Source organism: Pelophylax lessonae (genome assembly GCF_965119305.1).
Source record: "Pelophylax lessonae genome assembly, chromosome: 9".
Classification (NCBI taxonomy): domain Eukaryota; kingdom Metazoa; phylum Chordata; class Amphibia; order Anura; family Ranidae; genus Pelophylax; species Pelophylax lessonae.
In genome coordinates this window covers 115,341,769-115,361,048 of record NC_138776.1, presented here as the reverse complement: position 1 = coordinate 115,361,048, position 19,280 = coordinate 115,341,769, and the positions used below count along the sequence as shown (strand labels likewise).

The 19,280-nt window shown below is 39.4% G+C and overlaps 1 protein-coding gene across 2 annotated transcripts in view; it reads left to right on the top strand.

Annotated features, from left to right (window-relative positions):
* The window catches only part of PAPSS2 (3'-phosphoadenosine 5'-phosphosulfate synthase 2), a 111,565-nt gene that overhangs the window by 58,555 nt on the left and 33,730 nt on the right, over nt 1-19,280 (top strand). For both annotated transcript variants that reach the window (XM_082266725.1, XM_082266724.1), the window contains exons 2-6: nt 12,914-13,031; nt 14,296-14,531; nt 15,313-15,451; nt 18,655-18,773; nt 18,979-19,092. In XM_082266725.1, the coding sequence (XP_082122851.1) occupies nt 12,914-13,031; nt 14,296-14,531; nt 15,313-15,451; nt 18,655-18,773; nt 18,979-19,092 (726 nt within the window). The remainder of the gene's footprint in view (nt 1-12,913; nt 13,032-14,295; nt 14,532-15,312; nt 15,452-18,654; nt 18,774-18,978; nt 19,093-19,280) is intronic.

The window sequence follows — 19,280 nt, the reverse complement described above, 5'->3', positions numbered from 1 at the left end:
TTCTTGTGCGGACCAAAAAAAGGGTCCTGTACGACTTTGGTCCGAATGCAATGCAAATTGTGTGGCTGAATTCACAACGCACAGATATCGCATGTGATCTGCAGAACAGTGCGCTGCGAATTTCATGCGATGTCTGACATCGCATACGTGTGAACTGGCACTTATCGTTAAAAAATCGCAATCTCGATTCATCCCCCCCCCCCCAATCCTAAAACAGCATGTCCTCGATTCTTACAGAGCTGTTCTCTGTTCACTCACAGCTGTAAAAAAAAAAAAAAGAAAAGGAGCCCCCCAGATAAGTATAGATACAATGTATCATTTCGTTCTTTTGGATCAAAGGAGTGAACTTCTGTTTGTAAGTGAGGTCAGTTTAATCTGTTAAAGACTAAACCATTTTCTGACACTTGTTTCTTACAAGTTAAAATCAGTATTTTGTGCTAGAAAATTACTTAGAACCCCCCAAACATTATATATATATATATATATATATATATATACAGTGCCTTGCGAAAGTATTCGGCCCCCTTAAACTTTTTTGACCTTTTGCCACATTTCAGGCTTCAAACATAAAGATATAAAACAGTATTTTTTTGTGAAGAATCAACAAGTGGGACACAATCATGAGTGGAACGAAAATTTATTGGATATTTCAAACTTTGTTAACAAATAAAAAACTGAAAAATTGGGCGTGCAATATTATTCAGCCCCTTTACTTTCAGTGCAGCAAACTCTCTCCAGAAGTTCAGTAAGGATCTCTAAATGATCCAATGTTGACCTAAATGACTAATGATGATAAATAGAATCCACCTGTGTGTAATCAAGTCTCCGTATAAATGCAACTGTACTGTGATAGTCTCAGAGGTCCGTTTAAAGCGCAGAGAGCATCATGAAGAACAAGGAACACACCAGGCAGGTCCGAGATACTGTTGTGGAGAAGTTTAAAGCCGGATTTGGATACAAAAAGATTTCCCAAGCTTTAAACATCCCAAGGAGCACTGTGCAAGCGATAATATTGAAATGGAAGGAGTATCAGACCACTGCAAATCTACGAAGACCTGGCCATCCCTCTAAACTTTATGCTCATACAAGGAGAAGACTGATCAGAGATGCAGCCAAGAGGCCCATGATCACTCTGGATGAACTGCAGAGATCTACAGCTGAGGTGGGAGACTCTGTCCATAGGACAACAATTAGTCGTATACTGCACAAATCTGGCCTTTATGGAAGAGTGGCAAGAAGAAAGCCATTTCTTAAAGATATCCATAAAAAGTGTCGTTTAAAGTTTGCCACAAGCCACCTGGGAGACACACCAAACATGTGGAAGAAGGTGCTAGGGTCAGATTAAACCAAAATCAAACTTTTTGGCAACAATGCAAAACGTTATGTTTGGCGTAAAAGCAACACAGCTCATCACCCTGAACACACCATCCCCACTGTCAAACATGGTGGTGGCAGCATCATGGTTTGGGCCTGCTTTTCTTCAGCAGGGACAGGGAAGATGGTTAAAATTGATGGGAAGATGGATGAAGCCAAATACAGGACCATTCTGGAAGAAAACCTGATGGAGTCTGCAAAATACCTGAGACTGGGACGGAGATTTGTCTTCCAACAAGACAATGATCCAAAACATAAAGCAAAATATACAATGGAATGGTTCACAAATAAACATATCCAGGTGTTAGAATGGCCAAGTCAAAGTCCAGACCTGAACCCAATCGAGAATCTGTGGAAAGAACTGAAAACTGATGTTCACAAACACTCTCCATCCGACCTCACTGAGCTCGAGCTGTTTTGAAAGGAGGAATGGGCAAAACTGATAGAGACATACCCCAAGCGACTTACAGCTGTAATCGCAGCAAAAGGTGGCGCTACAAAGTATTAACTTAAGGGGGCTGAATAATTTAGCATGCCCAATTCTTCAGTTTTTTATTTGTTAAAGTTTGAAATATCCAATAAATTTCATTCAACTTCATGATTGTGTCCCACTTGTTGTTGATTCTGCACATAAAATTACAGTTTTATATCTATGTTTGAAGCCTGAAATGTGGCAAAAGGTCGAAAAGTTCAAGGGGGCCGAATACTTTCGCAATGCACTGTGTGTGTATATTTTTGTTTTTTTAGCAGAGACCCTAGAGAATAAAATGGCGATCCTTGCAATCTTTTATGTCACACTGTATATCTTTCAAACGCATTTTTTTGGGGAAAAAATACACTTTAATTAATTAAAAAAAAACTAAACCGTAAAAGATGATGTTACGCCGAGATTCGTGATCTTTATTCTAAGCAAAAAAATTGTGATTCTCATTTTATCCAGAATCGTGCAGCTAGATTCTAATCTGTCCCCTGAACAAGAAGGGAGAGTTAGTGTTTGCAAAGTCACTATATTACTTTACATGTATCCCATGCTGATATGCTGCCATTGACGAAAGTGTAAGTGTTTTTTTTAGAAATGAAAAGGCTAAATACCGTTTCTGACACCGCAGCTGTGCGATCGGACTCGATCAATAGAGAGAAGCGGCAGGGGCCGAGATTCCACTGTGACTTCAGTTGGCCAGCAGAGGGAATCTCTGCCCCTCCCTCTTCTTTCCATAGATCGGGGGTGGCCAGCACAGGGGGATCACGTGACCGCACAGCTGCGGTGTCAGAAACAGTATTTAGCCTTTTAATTTCTAACAAACACAGTCGTTAATGGCAGCATATCTGCATGGGATACATTGATATGGGAGGGGCGGGGAGGAATCGCTCTTATGCTGACCGGGAGGGAGGGGGGAGAGACTGTCAGAGAGGAGAGACGAGAGCTGCAGATGAGGGAGGCACGTATGCTGACCAAAGTAATCAGGGCTCAGCAGTCATGATTATCGTGGTCAGCTGAGACAGGGGGACATATGAACTGACAGGATCAACCAGGTTTATTACCAGTTAGGAAGAGAAGAATTGCATAGCACAAGCACTGTGCTGTTATTAATGCCTTCGGATAGGATCTTAGTTTTTTTTTTCAGGATTACAAACTCTTTAATCTTCCAATGTTGACACTTGTTCCAGTGACAACTGTCAAATGAGAATTCCCCTCCTTGTGTACGTATTTCTTCTCACTTCCTGCTATTCCAGTACAGGAAGTGAAGAGAAATCTCCCCCCGATAGCAAAAATACATTGACAGATTCCCCACTCTATCCAAAACTTTCCTGATATGCATCTTGGTCCCAGGTCAGTGTCTCTAAATATTGTAGCCAGTCAAATAGTGCAATGTGGGGGTGATAGCATACTTGAGTCGGAGTCACATCTGGGCCCGCCGGGCCTATAGTAATGGTAATGGTTACTACTACTACATTGATTATTGCTGCTCTTTTGAGAATATTAGTGTGGCCTTGTCCTATTTCATGCAACCACTACAGGTGCATCTCATAAAATTAGAATATCATCAAAAAGTTAATTTATTTCAGTAATTCAATTCAAAAAGTGCAACATATTTTTTATATAGATGCGTTACACACAGAGTGATATATTTCAAACATTTCTTTCTTTTCATTTGATATTTGATATTTTTAATTTTATGAGATTCACCTGTATATTCTATTGGAATCCTGTCTACAAACTTTTGTATTCACAACATGATCCTTGACATACAGATGATGTCACACACTATGTAGTACTGTAAACGTGTTGTAAAGCTGATGCATCAGTGTGGACAACCTTTATTGCAAGTCTCCTGTGTTTGTTCAGATGCTTCCTTGTAGAACTCTCAGTTGCAGAGTAAATAAAGACTTTCCGGAAAGTAAAGATTCATTAGATACACTTGGAGAACAATCTGTACAGATTATCCAAGGAGTACACAGGCCTCATGCACACTGGACGTTATCAAAACGCTAGTAGAAATCTGTAGCTGTAGGAGTTTTTCAGCTTTTTTCAGTAGCAGTTTTCAGCGTATTTTTAACGTTTTTTTCAGCTTTAGCATTTTTTAACTTTTTTTAACAAAACTATACTCCCACATAAGCTTATGGCTCAAAAACTTTGATATGCGCAGAATAGCCGTGTTTTTTGGCGTTTTTTGGCGTTTTTCAGCTTTTTATCAGAGTTAGAGCATTTTTACAGCTCTAAACTCTGAGCCAATCAGGGCTCTCTTAGCTCACATATCATTAGAGAGTACAGTGATGACCTCATCAATGTGCTCTTGCTTCATTCACTCTACAGGGGGGGTTGGGTCCTGGACCAGGCTTTATAGCTCAAAGTGATTCTGAAGGCTATTTTTTTTTACTTAAAATTAAACAGGTTATGCTTACCTGCTCTGTGCAACGATATTATACAGAGCGGTCCCTTACCCCTTTATTGGCAGTCTCCCACCGGTGCTCTCTGCTCCTCCTAAGGGTCCTCTCATAGAAAAAGTCAGCTGCTAAGATGTACATAGATATACATGCTGGAGTTTGACTGACAGCAGCAGAAGCTTATGTTTTAGGCCTGTCCAGCTATTGTTTCATAATGGCAAAGTGTGCTTCATGCTATCATTTCCACAACCCAGGTACAACTTACCCTTAATCCAAGGTATTGCCTGTTGGGCCTGTTTGAAGACCTGGCCAACACGAGGACTCAGCTAAAGCCTAGTACACACGCAACGATTATCGGCCGACCGATCGTCCGTCTTTTGTCCAGAGCGGTGTTTTGTTGGTTGGAATGTGCCTAGACTGCACACAAATTTTCTCACCCGACAAAATTCTACTTCAGAAGTGATGTCATGTGTTGGTTTGCTTTCTTTGTGTTCTTTCTTCTCTGAGCATGCCCAGACTTGCTCATTTGATTTTTCCCTGTCGAAATCTGTACTGATTGCACGAAAATCGTCCGTGTTTTGACGGCGGACAAAAATTTTATAGCCTGCACACCAGATTTTTTTTCGGCCGAAAAGTCGGTGTCGGTTGTCGGAAGCATCATACTAACAAGCCGAAAATCGGCAGATCGGTCGTCGGACAAAAATTCCCTGCCGATTTTCGACGCGTGTGTACGAGGCTTAAGCATTTTGCTATTTTATGCTAAGAAGGCTATTACTATGTGCTGTAAAAATCATCTGCCCCCACGGTCCACTTCTGGATGCAACTGGTTAACTCTAGCCTACTTCTATACCAGGGAACTTATAACAGAGGAGGGTGTCCAAAAAAATTCCTGAAAGGAAGATACTTCCTCCATGGCCACTTGTGTTGATGTTAATGTTGCTGAGACATTGGGGTTTATTTACTAAACCTAGAAAGTGCAAAATCGGGCTCACTTCAGCATTGAAACTGAAAGTGATCCTGACAACCCCCCCCCCCCCATACAGACACATATAGCTCCCCCCCCATGGGAGCTATGTCCTTATTAATCCAGTTGTACCTGTGCTCGAGCCGTGCACAGTATGTGATTAAGCGCACCAAACCCGCAGGAAATAATAGAAGTGCGCTTTGCTGGTTTGAGGTTGATTGCCACATCAGAGAGCTCCAGGGCCACAGGTTAAGCACCCTTGCTCTATAGCATTGTCTCATCCCACTGTAATGCAAGCTGGCACAGCCTACATGATTGTGGCCACTCTGCTCTGAAATCAGGAACAGTGCAACATAGTTGCCAAACCATCACAGGAAGCTGAATTGGGTGGACCTCAGTGACTGGAACAACAGGCATTTGTGCGACTTTTCAGGGGGATAAAAAAAAAACAAAAAAAAACTATAAGTACAGATACAAGTAACGCTTTTTTCTTTTTTAAATAGAAGGCCATAGTAGTGGGATTTGCTGAGCTGCATTTGACGTGCATTCCAAATACATGTCTCTGTTTTGAATGAGGTGGAAATTCTGACATCACCACTCCTCTCCATGGTGTCCAGTCAGAACACACCTTGTAGTTATTGAGAAAAATACAAGGCATTTAATGAATGGCGGAGGTGCTGAGCAAGGGACTGTCTGTGGTCAGTGTGCACAAGGGAAGCCACTCGCACAGAACCTGAATAATCACCTCTTATACTGTTTGTAACATGGACTACTACAGTGCTTTACAGCATCCCCAGCAGCCCTCCAAGTATCAAATATGCATACTTGCATTTAGACAGGCTGGCTCATTGTAAGTATGTAAAAAAATTTAAATTCTAAAGTTCGGCTTTAAGTCTACGGCGTAGAGAAATAAGCTGTAATACGTTATTCTGGCAGGCTTCCAATGCTCTCCTCTCAAACATTCTGGGTTGTGGGCAGGACCTTACTGGTTTTTTTTTGTATGTGAGGCTTTGGGAGGCTGGTTGCCCAGGTTGGTGGAAACCTTCCAAATCAAGGAACAAGGTAGGTATTCCAGCCTATGCCTCTATCCTCTACACTTAATGAGCATTTAACCCTGGCAGTCGGGGCAGCCCCACTGCAAGAGTGTTTCTTTAATTTTATTTTTCTGACGTTGGAGTGGGGCTTTCAAGTGAACCTGTACTAAACCCATATACACTCACCAGCCACTTTATTAGGTACACCTTGCTAGTACCAGGTTGGACCCCCTTTTGCCTTCAGTACTGCCCTAATTCTTCATGGCAAAGATTAAAAAAGGCATTGAAAACATTCCTCCGAGTTTTTGGCCCATATTGACATGTTAGCATCCTCTATGGAATTTGGTGACTGTGGAGGCCAATGGAGTGCAATGAACTCATTGTCATGTTCAAGAAACCAGTTTGAGATGATTTGAGCTTTGTGACATGCTGCATTATCCTGCTGGAAGGAGCCATCAGAAGATGGGTAAACTGTAGTGATAAAGGGATGGACATGGTCAGCAACAATACTTGGGTAGGCCGTGGCATTTAAATGATACTCAATTGGTACTAAGGGACCCAAAGTGTGCCAAGAAAATATCCCCCACCGATTAAAGCAGTTTATGAATACTCAGACCAGCCTATCTGGCACCAACAACCATGCCACATTCTATGTCGCCTAAATCCCCTTTCTTCCCCATTCTGATGCTGATTTTGAACTTGAGCAAGTTGTCTTTACCATGTCCTAGATGTCTAAATGCATTGAGTTGCTGCCAGATGATCGGCTGATTAGCAATATGCGTTACCAAGCAATTGAACAGGTGTATCTAATAAATTGGGTGGTGAGTTTAAGGCCCCTTTCACACCTGGCTGTCCTGTTTTTCTCAGCGGGGGATCGATCCGCCGATTCCCCCACTGAGCAGGCGGATGGCAGCTCTGTCTCCGCGCTGTGTGCAGAGACAGCGCTGTCAGGTCCCCGCTGTTCTCTATGGGGGAATCAGATGAGAACGGACTGTCTGTCCGTTCTCATCCGATCCCATCTGATCCGCTGGACGGATGGAAAATAGGGTTTCCATCCTTCCAGATTTGACGGATCGGATGTCAGCGGACATGTTTCCGTTGACATCTGATGCCCCATAGAGATGCATGGCGCATCCGTTCAGATCCGCCTATCCGTTTTTTTGGTCTGCCTGTGTGAAAGGGGCCATAATCAAAGTATTACTGGTACCATGAGTACATAATGTTTTCTTATCAATGATATAAGTATGTTAGTATTATATGGTCTGTGGGTGAGAAATTAGCCACACAAAGGGACACAAATTTCCTGGAGCAATGGGGGACTTCGTTATAAGCTTCTTTATAGCCCTATGATGCAAATCCATATGTTGGGCCTTTCACCTCATCTGGCACTTTTTTTTTTTTCTTTTATAAAGTGTAAAAATATGTATAAGTCTATATATTATATACATTTTATCACCCAGAAGTACAACAAACATTCCTTTCTCCCAAAGCTCTCTTGTTAAGATAACCTTTATCATAGTTACCCAGTGTTCTGTCACATAAAAAAGGATGAGGTGATTTTTATAGACCTCAGTTTATAGGATTTCTTTATTGCCTTAATGCAGGATTCATTCTAGTAACCCAATTGCATTGTGCTGATCATTTATTTTGGCTTACTACGCACTGATGTTTAGTGAACTCCAGGTCAGCATCTTATTGACGTTCACAGGTGACTTGTATTTCGTCAATGGCTGAACCAAGACAAAGGTGAACATCAATGAGATGTGTATAAACTCCGTTCATCGGCAAGGGATTTATTTCTTGAAATTGAGGGCAATCTACAGTAATAAAATGATTCAGGATTGTGCATATGTGACCACAGGCTGGAGTGGTGAAAAGAAGAGCTGCAGGGACTGGTCACACAGTGTATACGAAGCCTCCTATTTATTTTAACTTATTCCTCTACTAGATTTAACAAGAACCACTTGCAGTGCAGCAGGACCCAACTGCAAGGGTATTTTTTTCCACCAGGAATCAAGCTTTAGAGTGAACTTGTACTAGACCCTTATATATATATATATATATATATATATATATATATATATATATATATATATATATATATATATATATATATATATATAGAAAGTATTACTAGATACTTAAAGTATATTATATCTTTTTATCATTCATCTACTTATTTTAGTATTATGTGATCTGTGAGTGATAAATCAGCCACACCTATTTTATGCTGACCTTCACTTTTGTTGAGGGCTGAGCAGTTCCCTAAGCTGAGGCTACTTCTGGTGGTCATATCTTCACATTATGATATTGTGTGGGGGCTTCACTCAAGTGTAGTGCATTCCATCTAATTCAGACCAGCCAGGGATGTACATTTTCAGGGTTTTTGGCCCAATTTTATTTAAAAGAAAACTTCAAAAATAACTCACAGGGTTACCCTCGCAAGGGTTTTAAGGGTTTTCAGCCTCCTAACTATACAGACTTTGTAGTCCCTAAGCCTGTCTCCACACAGCCTTGCCACTTTGTCCTAGTCAGCTTTGCAACCAATGAAATGCTCACCTGGGCTGCACAGGTTCCTGCCTAAAGACACATGGTTTTCTAATGCCTCTGAGGTGACAACCTGGTCAGATCTGGCCAGCTGTCCTTGACACTATGGTAGATACTTTCCCAGTGTCCGTCACACACATACGCTGCTCCTGCAGCAGCTTGTCTCCAGACAAAAGGAGCCCTGAATCACAGACCGCTGCTTTTTTAAAAAAGCTGTGCACACCTGCATATTCAGGATGCTTTTCATCTGTAAGCTGTAGACATAGGGTTAAGCAGCCCATAGATGGACTGAAATTCGGCCGGGTGGGTACAGCATTTTAAACCATGTATATGCACTGTGATTGTACAGTCAATCTGCCACTCAACTTCTGTACAACTGTCCTGCTGGAAAATTTCTGCTCGATCAGCACTGCAGGCTACAACTGCAGAGCTGATCTGTGCATTCCGTTGGGGGTGAAGTCTGCCCGGTGTAAGAAAAAAATGACACGCCGGGAGGATTCCCCCCATGCACCTCAAATGTGTAGATGGGGAAATTGGGTCAGTTTGAACGAAAAAAAAACATACCCATCTATGAACAGCTTTTGAGGCTTCATCCCTCCATAGACTCTTCGAAGCTGCCAGACTCCAGAACCTAATCTGGCAATCCCAGAAAAAAATAGCAAAATCAGTTTTCTCTATTCAGATTAGACATTCTGGAGCCCCTCAATCTGCATCAATGAGCACTCTGCATGACGTATACAAATGTTTCCAACATGGCAGGGCATAGCATTGTCACAGTAGCTATATTGTTTACAGAACTTGCCTATCCCAGAATGGCAAACTGTCGTTGACAGAATGCTCTGTACACCAACAGGCACAAAGGCGCAAATGGTGGTTCATTGTCAGTAACCGTAAACATTAGACTGGTTGGGGGCAGCTTAACCTCCCTGGCGGTATGATTATGTCTGGAATTACATACCAAAAGCGGTACAATTCTTTTCATGGAAATTTGGCGTTATGTATTATAGGCCTACAATTCTTAGTAATTACTGACTTAAACCTGACCAAAACAAGACTCTAGTAGACATCCCAGATGTGATAAATTTGAAACACAAACGCATGAATTATAATCAAATCAATAATATTATTTTATTATTTAATATATAATATATATAATAAAATTATATTATTGATTAGATTATAATTCATGCATTATATATTATATACAGATATGTGTGTGTGTATATATATATATATATATATATATACACACACATATATATATATATAATATATAACGCATGAATTATAATTGAATCAATAATATAATTTTATATATATATATATATATATATATATATATAATATATATGTGTGTGTGTGTGTGTGCATATTATATATATATATATATATATATATATATATATATATATATATGCATGCATGCATATATATATATATATATATATATATATATATATATATATATATATATATATAATATATATATATATATATGCATATATATATATATATATATATATATATATATATATATATATATGCATATATATATATAATATAATATAAAGTGTGTTTTGTGTAACGTTTTTTTTTTTTTTTTTGAATTTCCCTCCCTAGTTCCGCTCCCATGCAGCATTGCTGCTGCAGGGAACGGAACTAGGAAGTGATCGTACCGACGGAGGGACGGAGGAGCGGCGGGACTCTCGGCTGGCGGTCGCAGCAATGAGAGATCATCGCTGGATCGCCAGGATAAGGTAAGAGAAGCTCCGCTGCGCTCTCTGCAATCCACCCCGAGCGTGACTCGGGGTTACCGTTCCTGCAATGAAAAATCAACCCCGAGTCACGCTCGGGATTACCGCTAAGGCGGTTAATGAATTTTTAAATATATATATACTGTATATATTTTTAACTTGGGCCTCATCAAATCTATTATTCTTTTCTTCTTGGAGGTTTTTAAAGCTTTTTTGGGCTTACATGCTGTACAACAGGAAGGATAAGCCTGGCTAAGAAAACAAGCAAATTATGGCTTTCTCCATGTAACCAGTATTGTACATAGATTTTGCATAGAAACAGGATTTTTAAAATGTCTTTGCCTATTTTACACATGGGCCAAAAAATTTAAATTGGTAAGACCAAACATTCCTTTTAACCTAAGACATACTGTATATTGCAGTATTATCCTAGGAGCTTCTCCAGCTTATATGGTGCCCATTAGATCAGAGTAGTGTCTAATTTAGAAAACAGCAGAGTTGTATAAAGTACTCGAAACCCATACTTGAGTAAAAGTACAAGTTGCTCGATCAAAAAGTGACTTGAGTAGAAGTGGAAGTGCTCTATCAAAAAGTGACTTGAGTAGAAGTACTAAAGTATTCAACATTTTTTGTACTTAAGTATTGCAAGTAGTTTTTTTTTTAAATTTTGCTACTCAAGTACTGAAAGTAAAAGTACCAGTAGTTTTGAAAAAAAATTGCTACTCAAGTACTGAAAGTAAAAGTACAAGTACTGTGTTATGTAGTGATTAAAGAAAGAAGTCAAAAGTTTGAACATCATATTGTTTTTTATTATTTCAAATGCAGCTTTTATTTATACATACAGTAGCATTTATTTTCGTATGCGCTGATAATACACATGTTTTGAACTTCATAAAACCTGCCATCTACTGTTCTGGCAGTGGTAATTTTTATAATAGTAACGAGTAACTATGCAGGACAAAAAAAAAGTATTGGAGTAGAAGTATTGAAATCATTGAAAAAATGTAGTGAAGTAAAAGTGGAAGTAGGAGAACAAAATTCTACTCTAGGAAAGTACAGAAATCGCCTTTCGGTACTTAAGTACAATAGTGAAGTAGTTCTACTTAGTTACTATACATCTCTGGAAAACAGCATCTCCTACACTATCTGTATCAGCATTCATCCTGGATAGCGCTTTGACCTGATCTTTAGTCCTGAACGTAAAGATGAAAACAATCTGATATACGGTACTTCTACGCAACAGCCTAGGTTAGTTCACTGCTATATCAGTTCATTACCTCTACTACCTCCTCTCATTACCTCCATTACCATACTTCATGCAATTACCCTGTTTTACTGATTATATGCACAGATAAATTGCACTGATGCAATAGAAGGAATACAAATATTATATAATTTAGAAATAGTATGCCCTGTTATCCTTTTTTGTTCATTAAATTGTTTCTTACCGTGTTTTTCTGCCCCTTTGTAGCTTCCTCCATGAGCTCTGTAAACTCTTCTTTCCTCCTCACTTTGATTTGTTTGGAACAAACATTGCGCTCATGTGCTCTGTTCTATGCACACTATACATCCCATAGTCCACAGGGGCATTGTGCATATCGAGAGCATTCCTACACACAGTGGCACAATGGAGAACGTACGTTGTCACCCTCTAACAGGAGGTCAAATCACAGTAGCAGATTTCCATGTTACTTTCAGCATGAGCCCATTCCTAGCGTGCCTAGTCTAGTGCAATCCAAGTTACACTATTTTAGTACGTTTTTATAGTAGGCATTAGCAGGTTGGCCATTGTTTGTTCCTGAATCGATCTGAGACCATTACACGTGTATATGATCAGTTTATGTACTATACGTTTTGAAGCTCTTGGACTTTCTACCTCCTTTCCTAGTATTTAAAGTAAATTGATCTGTCAGTTCACCAAACTCTCACGCAGCCCTGGAGAACTATGACCCTGTTATCTTTTATATATTTTACCATCTTTTATGCTTTTTTTTTTTTCTTGAATGTTGGCAATTCTACCTCGAGGGTTTCAAGGTCACTGACCTTGGGGTGCAGTCATTAAATCTGAAAAATACTAATGTGTCGGTGAAACATGTGTCCCATGTAACGGTTATACATTCATTACGTTAAACCTTTTTTTTTTTTGCCCGTACACACATTTTTTTCTCAATATTATAGCCATCAGAGAAGCCTAGAGACTTGAAGAAGTTTACCGAGCAGAGTTCCCAAAAGGCTTCATGTTACTATAATATGATATAATATGATGCTAAAACTAAATGCTTTTCTATAAATACAAAAAAAATGAAGAATGGTGGATATCAAATAGATGCTTATCTCCACTCTACTTTTTTCAGGGCCATTTGCAGAAGTCCACCAATGTGGTGTATCAATCCCACCATGTGAGTAGAAACAAGAGAGGCCAAGTTGTTGGCGCCAGAGCGGGTTTTCGAGGCTGCACCGTTTGGTTGACAGGTAAGGTGGCATTATGTGTTCTACTATTAAATATAAAATAAATTGTAACCGGTTTTATCATGATATACTGAAATCCACTTGCGTGCAGATTTTTTTTTAGTTTATAACTTAGTATGTTAAGCTGCCTTGTTGCCCACCTTTGGCTTGATGGGAAGATGACTGCTACAGCCTGTTTGGCATATTAAAATGAGTGTTGGTAGCGCATGCACAAGTCTACCATGTCATGCAGTCTGTGGGCAAAGCTTTTGCATGTGAGCTGCAAAAACATTTCTGTTCAGGCATTGGAGTGGGACAGGGCAGATGTGGCTTCACATGGAGCAGACCGTCCCAATGCTTTGTTCTCATGAAGGCTGAGAGGGTCAGGCAAGGCCTTCCAACTTGTTAGATCACCTCATCCTACAGTATATGATACAGTCATAGGGCGTAAAGGCACCTACAAAAATTAGAGATCATTTACCTTATCAAGATGTTGACTGTCGAATCTTTGTAAGCACCACCGCCACTCTGAGTCAATGATTTAGAAAGTACTGAAGCCAGTGCGACTTCCTAACAGCCAGGTAACTAGAATTTTTAGAAGTTAAGGGATCACAGCACCTATATGGCCTCAGCCAAAGCATCATTTTCAGGCAGCAATGTGCAAGAGGCATATTTCTATAATGACAGGATTATATGGGCACTGAGAGATTTTCTGTGCCATTCCTTTTTGCTCACTGTAGACTAGGCTGGTACTGGAATGTGGTACTAAACAAGACCGTTATGTGTGTATATCTGGCTACCATCAAAGGTCTCTGGCCAGCTTTAGCATTCAGATAGGCATGATACCTGATCCATGCCTACTATAGAAAGCTGAACAGTCCCTTGTAAATGCTGAATTCCAGGGTAATGTTAATTGTTGGAAATGTTTTTACCACCTATGTCGGCTATTTTGTTGCCTTCTGTTGACCCACTTCTATTCATTGTTCTATTTTTTTTCTCTTTTGTCTTCAACTTTAAACAATGACATTTGTGATAATAATATGATATTGTATAGGTAAGAAATCACAAAAAACAGCATTTCTGCAGATGAAAGACTGTAACACTATGTTTAAAAACTTTGCGGAATGCTGAGACAGTATGAAAATAAAACCAAAAGCCTGTTTCTGCAAAGAAACTGAAGCCAGGGGACGTTGGGCGATGATTCCCAATATAATCTATGGCCTTTTTAGTTTTGGTCTCCTTGCCTGGTGTTTTGACCAGTGCTGTTGATATACTTTGTCTGTTGCAGGTTTGTCAGGAGCTGGCAAGACAACACTGGGCTTTGCCCTTGAAGAATATTTAGTGACCCATGCCATTCCCTGCTATTCTCTTGATGGTGACAACATTCGTCATGGACTGAACAGAAACCTGGGCTTCTCCTCTCAAGATCGAGAAGAAAACATCCGCCGTATTGCTGAGGTCGCAAAACTTTTTGCTGATGCGGGTCTGGTATGCATTACCAGCTTCATCTCTCCTTATGATAAGGTATTACTTTTTGTGGGGTCTGCTTAGCCCAAATGTGCATAACATGTGAGCAGATTGTTAATTTGGTTCTACTGTATAACATGCTCAATATGATATTAGATATCTCCTTAGGTACTATGTGTGATGACACAGTTCTGTATAATTCGATTTTAACTTGCACTTGAGAAGAGAATGTTTGAATAATGATTAATGGTCAAGACAACACTTTGTCTTTTCTTTGCAATGTTACTATAATTTTATAAGATTCACTGTATAAAATGTCCTTAATACCTGTACTGACCATTTATGGAGATTACATCTGGAAATTTAAGTTTCTTGAATGCCATATTGAACCAATGGCTTGGGTAGTTTTTTAACCTGAAATTCATATAAGACGTTTTGAATTCACTCTTACTGATCTGCAAGCTTGTTTTAGGCCAGCATTCTAGCCTGAGACAGCCGAACAACTAGCAATCTGCAAAGGAGGTAGGCACTGCTAGCCTCCAAATATCTTGGTATAGGTTTCCTTTAAACTTTAGCAAGTGGTTCTCCATAGTGGTTCATTGTAAAATAAAAAATATTAATAGCCTCTTTTATGCACCCTATTTCTAATCTTTCTCATCATTAAATATATCTTGATTAAACCTAGGGCCCCAGCATTGGAGGTTCTAAACACTTAAACACCAATACTACATTTTGTACTTTTCATGTCTTCAGTGTTCCTTTAAGAGAAAAATGGTTGGTGTTTCTCGGGGTCCATTCTTATAAATCTAAGAACTCTGGGTTATTTTGGCCTTCATAGGATCGGATAGAAGCTCGCACAGTACATGAAGCTGCTGGGTTGCCATTTTTCGAGGTCTTTGTGGATGCTCCTTTAGATATTTGTGAAAGCAGAGATGTGAAGGGTTTATACAAGAAGGCCAGAGCTGGAGAAATCAAAGGTGGGTTTGAAAATAAATGTTTTATCTTATATTTAAAATCTTTGTTCTATTTCTTTCTCCCTTAAAGCAGAACCAACCCCATTGATTTACCAGTTTCCCAAAAAAGTTATATTCAAGGCATGCCATGAATGATAACTGTTACAGGTGCTTTGTTCTCAACCAAACTGTCAAGCCATCAAATGTCTGGTGTCATAACTGATCACATGTAAAGCATCATGGCAACTACAGATCAAATAGAGGCTATGATGGCAGCTTCCCAGACTTAAAAGGATAAGAATGGTTTAGTTCCGCTTTAAGACAACTCCTCTGTTCCCGCTCATCTATGCTTTTAAAGGGGAACTAAACCCATCAATTTAACTTTTTTCCAAAACAGTCACATTCAAAGCATGCACAGTTACTGTATGTTACCAGTGTGCTTATGTTAGCTTTCAACTGAACTGTTAAGTCATCAAGTGGCAGGTGTCGTATCTGATCACATGTGCAGCACTTAGAACACTGCAGATTAAACAGAGACCAAGATGGCAGCTTCCCTTGCTGTAAAACATTGGAATCTTTAGTTCCCCTTTAAGAGCACTGACTGCCTGAGGTGCTCATAATTTCAAACATTCATTTCAGAAATGACAAGATAAATGAAACAGATAGCACAAATGAGCAATAATAAAGCAGGACACACAACTTATAAGTTTGAATGGTCATTTTTTTTGGCCACAATGTTTATTTAGGGGATAACCCAATATTTGAACAATCGAAAATTAACTGAATTTCATTCTAGTCATACCTTTCTAAATTAACATACACCTAAAAATAACCAAATACAGCAAATCAAGTAACGATGTCCAACCAGGCTTGATAGGATGACTAACCTCCACTAAATAACACCATGACATAATGACATAATGGAATAATGGGAGGGTGGGAGGGAGCGTGGTCTGGTCCTCTTCAGGTGGCTTACAGAGTGAGTAGTGAGCAGGCTTTATAAGGGATCAGGAGCTCTGCAGAAACTGACAAAATTGCCAAATCTGTTGCTTGTTGCTGGGGAAGAAAACATGCAGCAGGAGCCAGTAGTAACCTGTAAAATAATAAGGGCAAAGCAAAAAAGAGTGAAGCGCCCTTTGTACTATCACATGGAGATTCCTGCATATTGCAAGGAACCTGGACCATGCTTGCTGTTTTTGGGCAGTCTTATCCCTGATGTGACTTTTTACCTAATGACACTAATGAGTTTAAATTTTTGTTAATTTAAAAAAAATTCACAAGACTTTTAAACTTTTGTTATAAACCTAGCTCTTGTTTCATTTTTTAGACTCCACCACCACCTACAATAACTTTACAATGTTTTTCTTCTTTGTTGAACAAGGTCTACTACCTTCTAAATTTAAAGCCGCACTCTAGGTTTACTTCAATTTTAAATAGTGTGCTTGAGCCAAGCTGGCCCAAACAAATGCTTTCCTTTACTAATAGATGTGCCTGCTGCCAAAACGGTATAAACTGTATATAGCATCAGCTATGTACACTATATACTGGTGAGAATTTATCAAGACTGGAGCAGGCAGAATCTGGAGCATCCGTGCATAGCAGCCAATCAGCTTCTGTCTTTAGCTTGTTCAGGTAAGCTTTGAAATTAAAAGATAGAAGCTGATAGGTTTTGATACATTCCTCCCCCACCCCAAATGTTGTTTTCCAGCATCTGTTCCAGCTTACTGTCTGCTGCTAGAACATAAATGAGTCCTGCTGAGCGCTGCTCATCCATTCACAGGAAGCTTTGTATCTTTTATCAATGATTACAAAGCTTCCTTTGAGGTGGAGGTTGTGACATCATCAGCCTGCATCTTCACCTCAACCAATCAGAAGTAGCCTTGTACTGTGTGTGTATGTATATATATATATATATATATATATATATATATATATATATATATATATATATATATATATATAATAAATAAGGTAAAAGTTAAAAATGAAAAATAAAAAAGAAAGAATAAATAAAAAATGAAAAAATAAAAGGAAAAATGAAAAATAAAAATAGATATTGAAAAATAAAAAAGAAAATATATAATAAAAGAGAAAGTTAAAATGAAAAGTTGAAACAGTAAAAAAGTTAAAAAGGTTAAACACCATGCATGTGCGGTGTACAGGTACATATAAATGATGGTTGAAAAAAGTGGGGGGATGTATTATGATAGGGGGATAAAATCCAATATGGCATGTAGGCCAATTGGATCTGTGGGTGGATTTGTGGGTGGAATCAAATGAATGATCCTGAGTATATGTAGGGAACCGGTATGTGGTAAAGGAGAATGATGGAAAGAGCTAGGTAATGTGACAACTGAATATTGATGATGATTTTTTTTTTTTATTTAAATAATTACAGTGCCTCCATGAAAAAATTACCGGTATCCTCCATGACTCCCCTGCTAAATTCCTGAAAGTATGGGCCTCATGGTGGTCCTATGCATTCCCAACTCTACCTCCGACCAGCCTAGGCCTCTCAAACTAACTTGACCTCATCCCCAGCCTGGAGGAACTTCCTTTTCTCACCTCTCCTTTTGCCTCTCCTTCTACCTTTTCTATTTCCTCTTGCCCTCTGCTCTGCTCTCCCTCCCTCCCTCCGTTGTAGGGGGGGGGGGTTCCCTCTTTTTTTTGTCCCGTGCTTAGTGTGTTTTTTTTCTCCCCATTATTGCGGAGAGTTCTGCTCCCCTTTCCCACCTCAGCCCTTGAATCTACAGGCTCAGGCATTCCACATTGACCTCTGACCTCGGCCTGAGGGTCACTATTAGTCTATAATCTATATCTTATAGCATATTTTTCTTTGTGTTTTAGCATAAACTTGTGTATTATGTTTCATGTTTATATCCCCTGCATGGGAATTTGTCATCTGGTTTCCCTTTTTAAATGTCAATAAAAACATTGTACCAGAAAAAATAATAATTACAGTGCCATCATCCATATACAGAAAGGGATGGGACCATGTAAATTAAACAGTGTGTGTTTAGTATCACTTTAACAGCTCTGTATTTCTATGGGCTTTTTGGAAGGTTCTCAGGATTTTGTTATTGATGGGGCTAATGATATGAAGTGCTAGTGCCATATATTATAAGTAAATAGATGTTTATTATTTTGCTGTGGATGTCTATTGCTGTTTTCTGTACAATGCCATCTTCTCAAAGCCAACATCTAACCTTTCTTTTTTTTAATGGTAGGGTTCACTGGAATTGACTCTGAATACGAGAAACCAGAAGCTCCAGAACTGGTGCTGAAGACCAACCTGTACACTGTAAATGAATGTATCCAGCAGATTGTGGAGCTTTTGCAAGAGAGGGTAAGATACAACTGAAAGGCAGCGGGCAAAGTTTGAACTGATAGACTGGCATTCTGTGTTTATCATCTTCAGTGTCTGCGGGGATGCTGCTTCCTGAACACCACATTACCCTCCAGTGTGTTGTGTTGAAAGATACTGCATTATCTTTGTATGAAATCTTGAACGAGTGCACAATCATCATACACAATACTTCTGTCCTGTACAGGCTATTGTCCCATCATCGGCTACAAAGGATGTCCATGAATTATTTGTGCCTGATAACAGACTGGATGAAGCTCGGGAAGAAGCTGAGAACCTGCCTTCAGTTCAGATCACTAAGGTAACAAACTTTCAGCAGTTTCCTGCAAGTCTGTCTATTAAAGCAACATTTCTTTGATAAAATGCCTAACTCATGTGCTGCCCCCTGGGCAACTCAAACATTTTGGATTTGCCCTTTCTTCCTCGGTGTCACAAACAAATGGTTCAATCTCTTCTCAATGGGGATACAGACGGAAATAAAAAACTTGA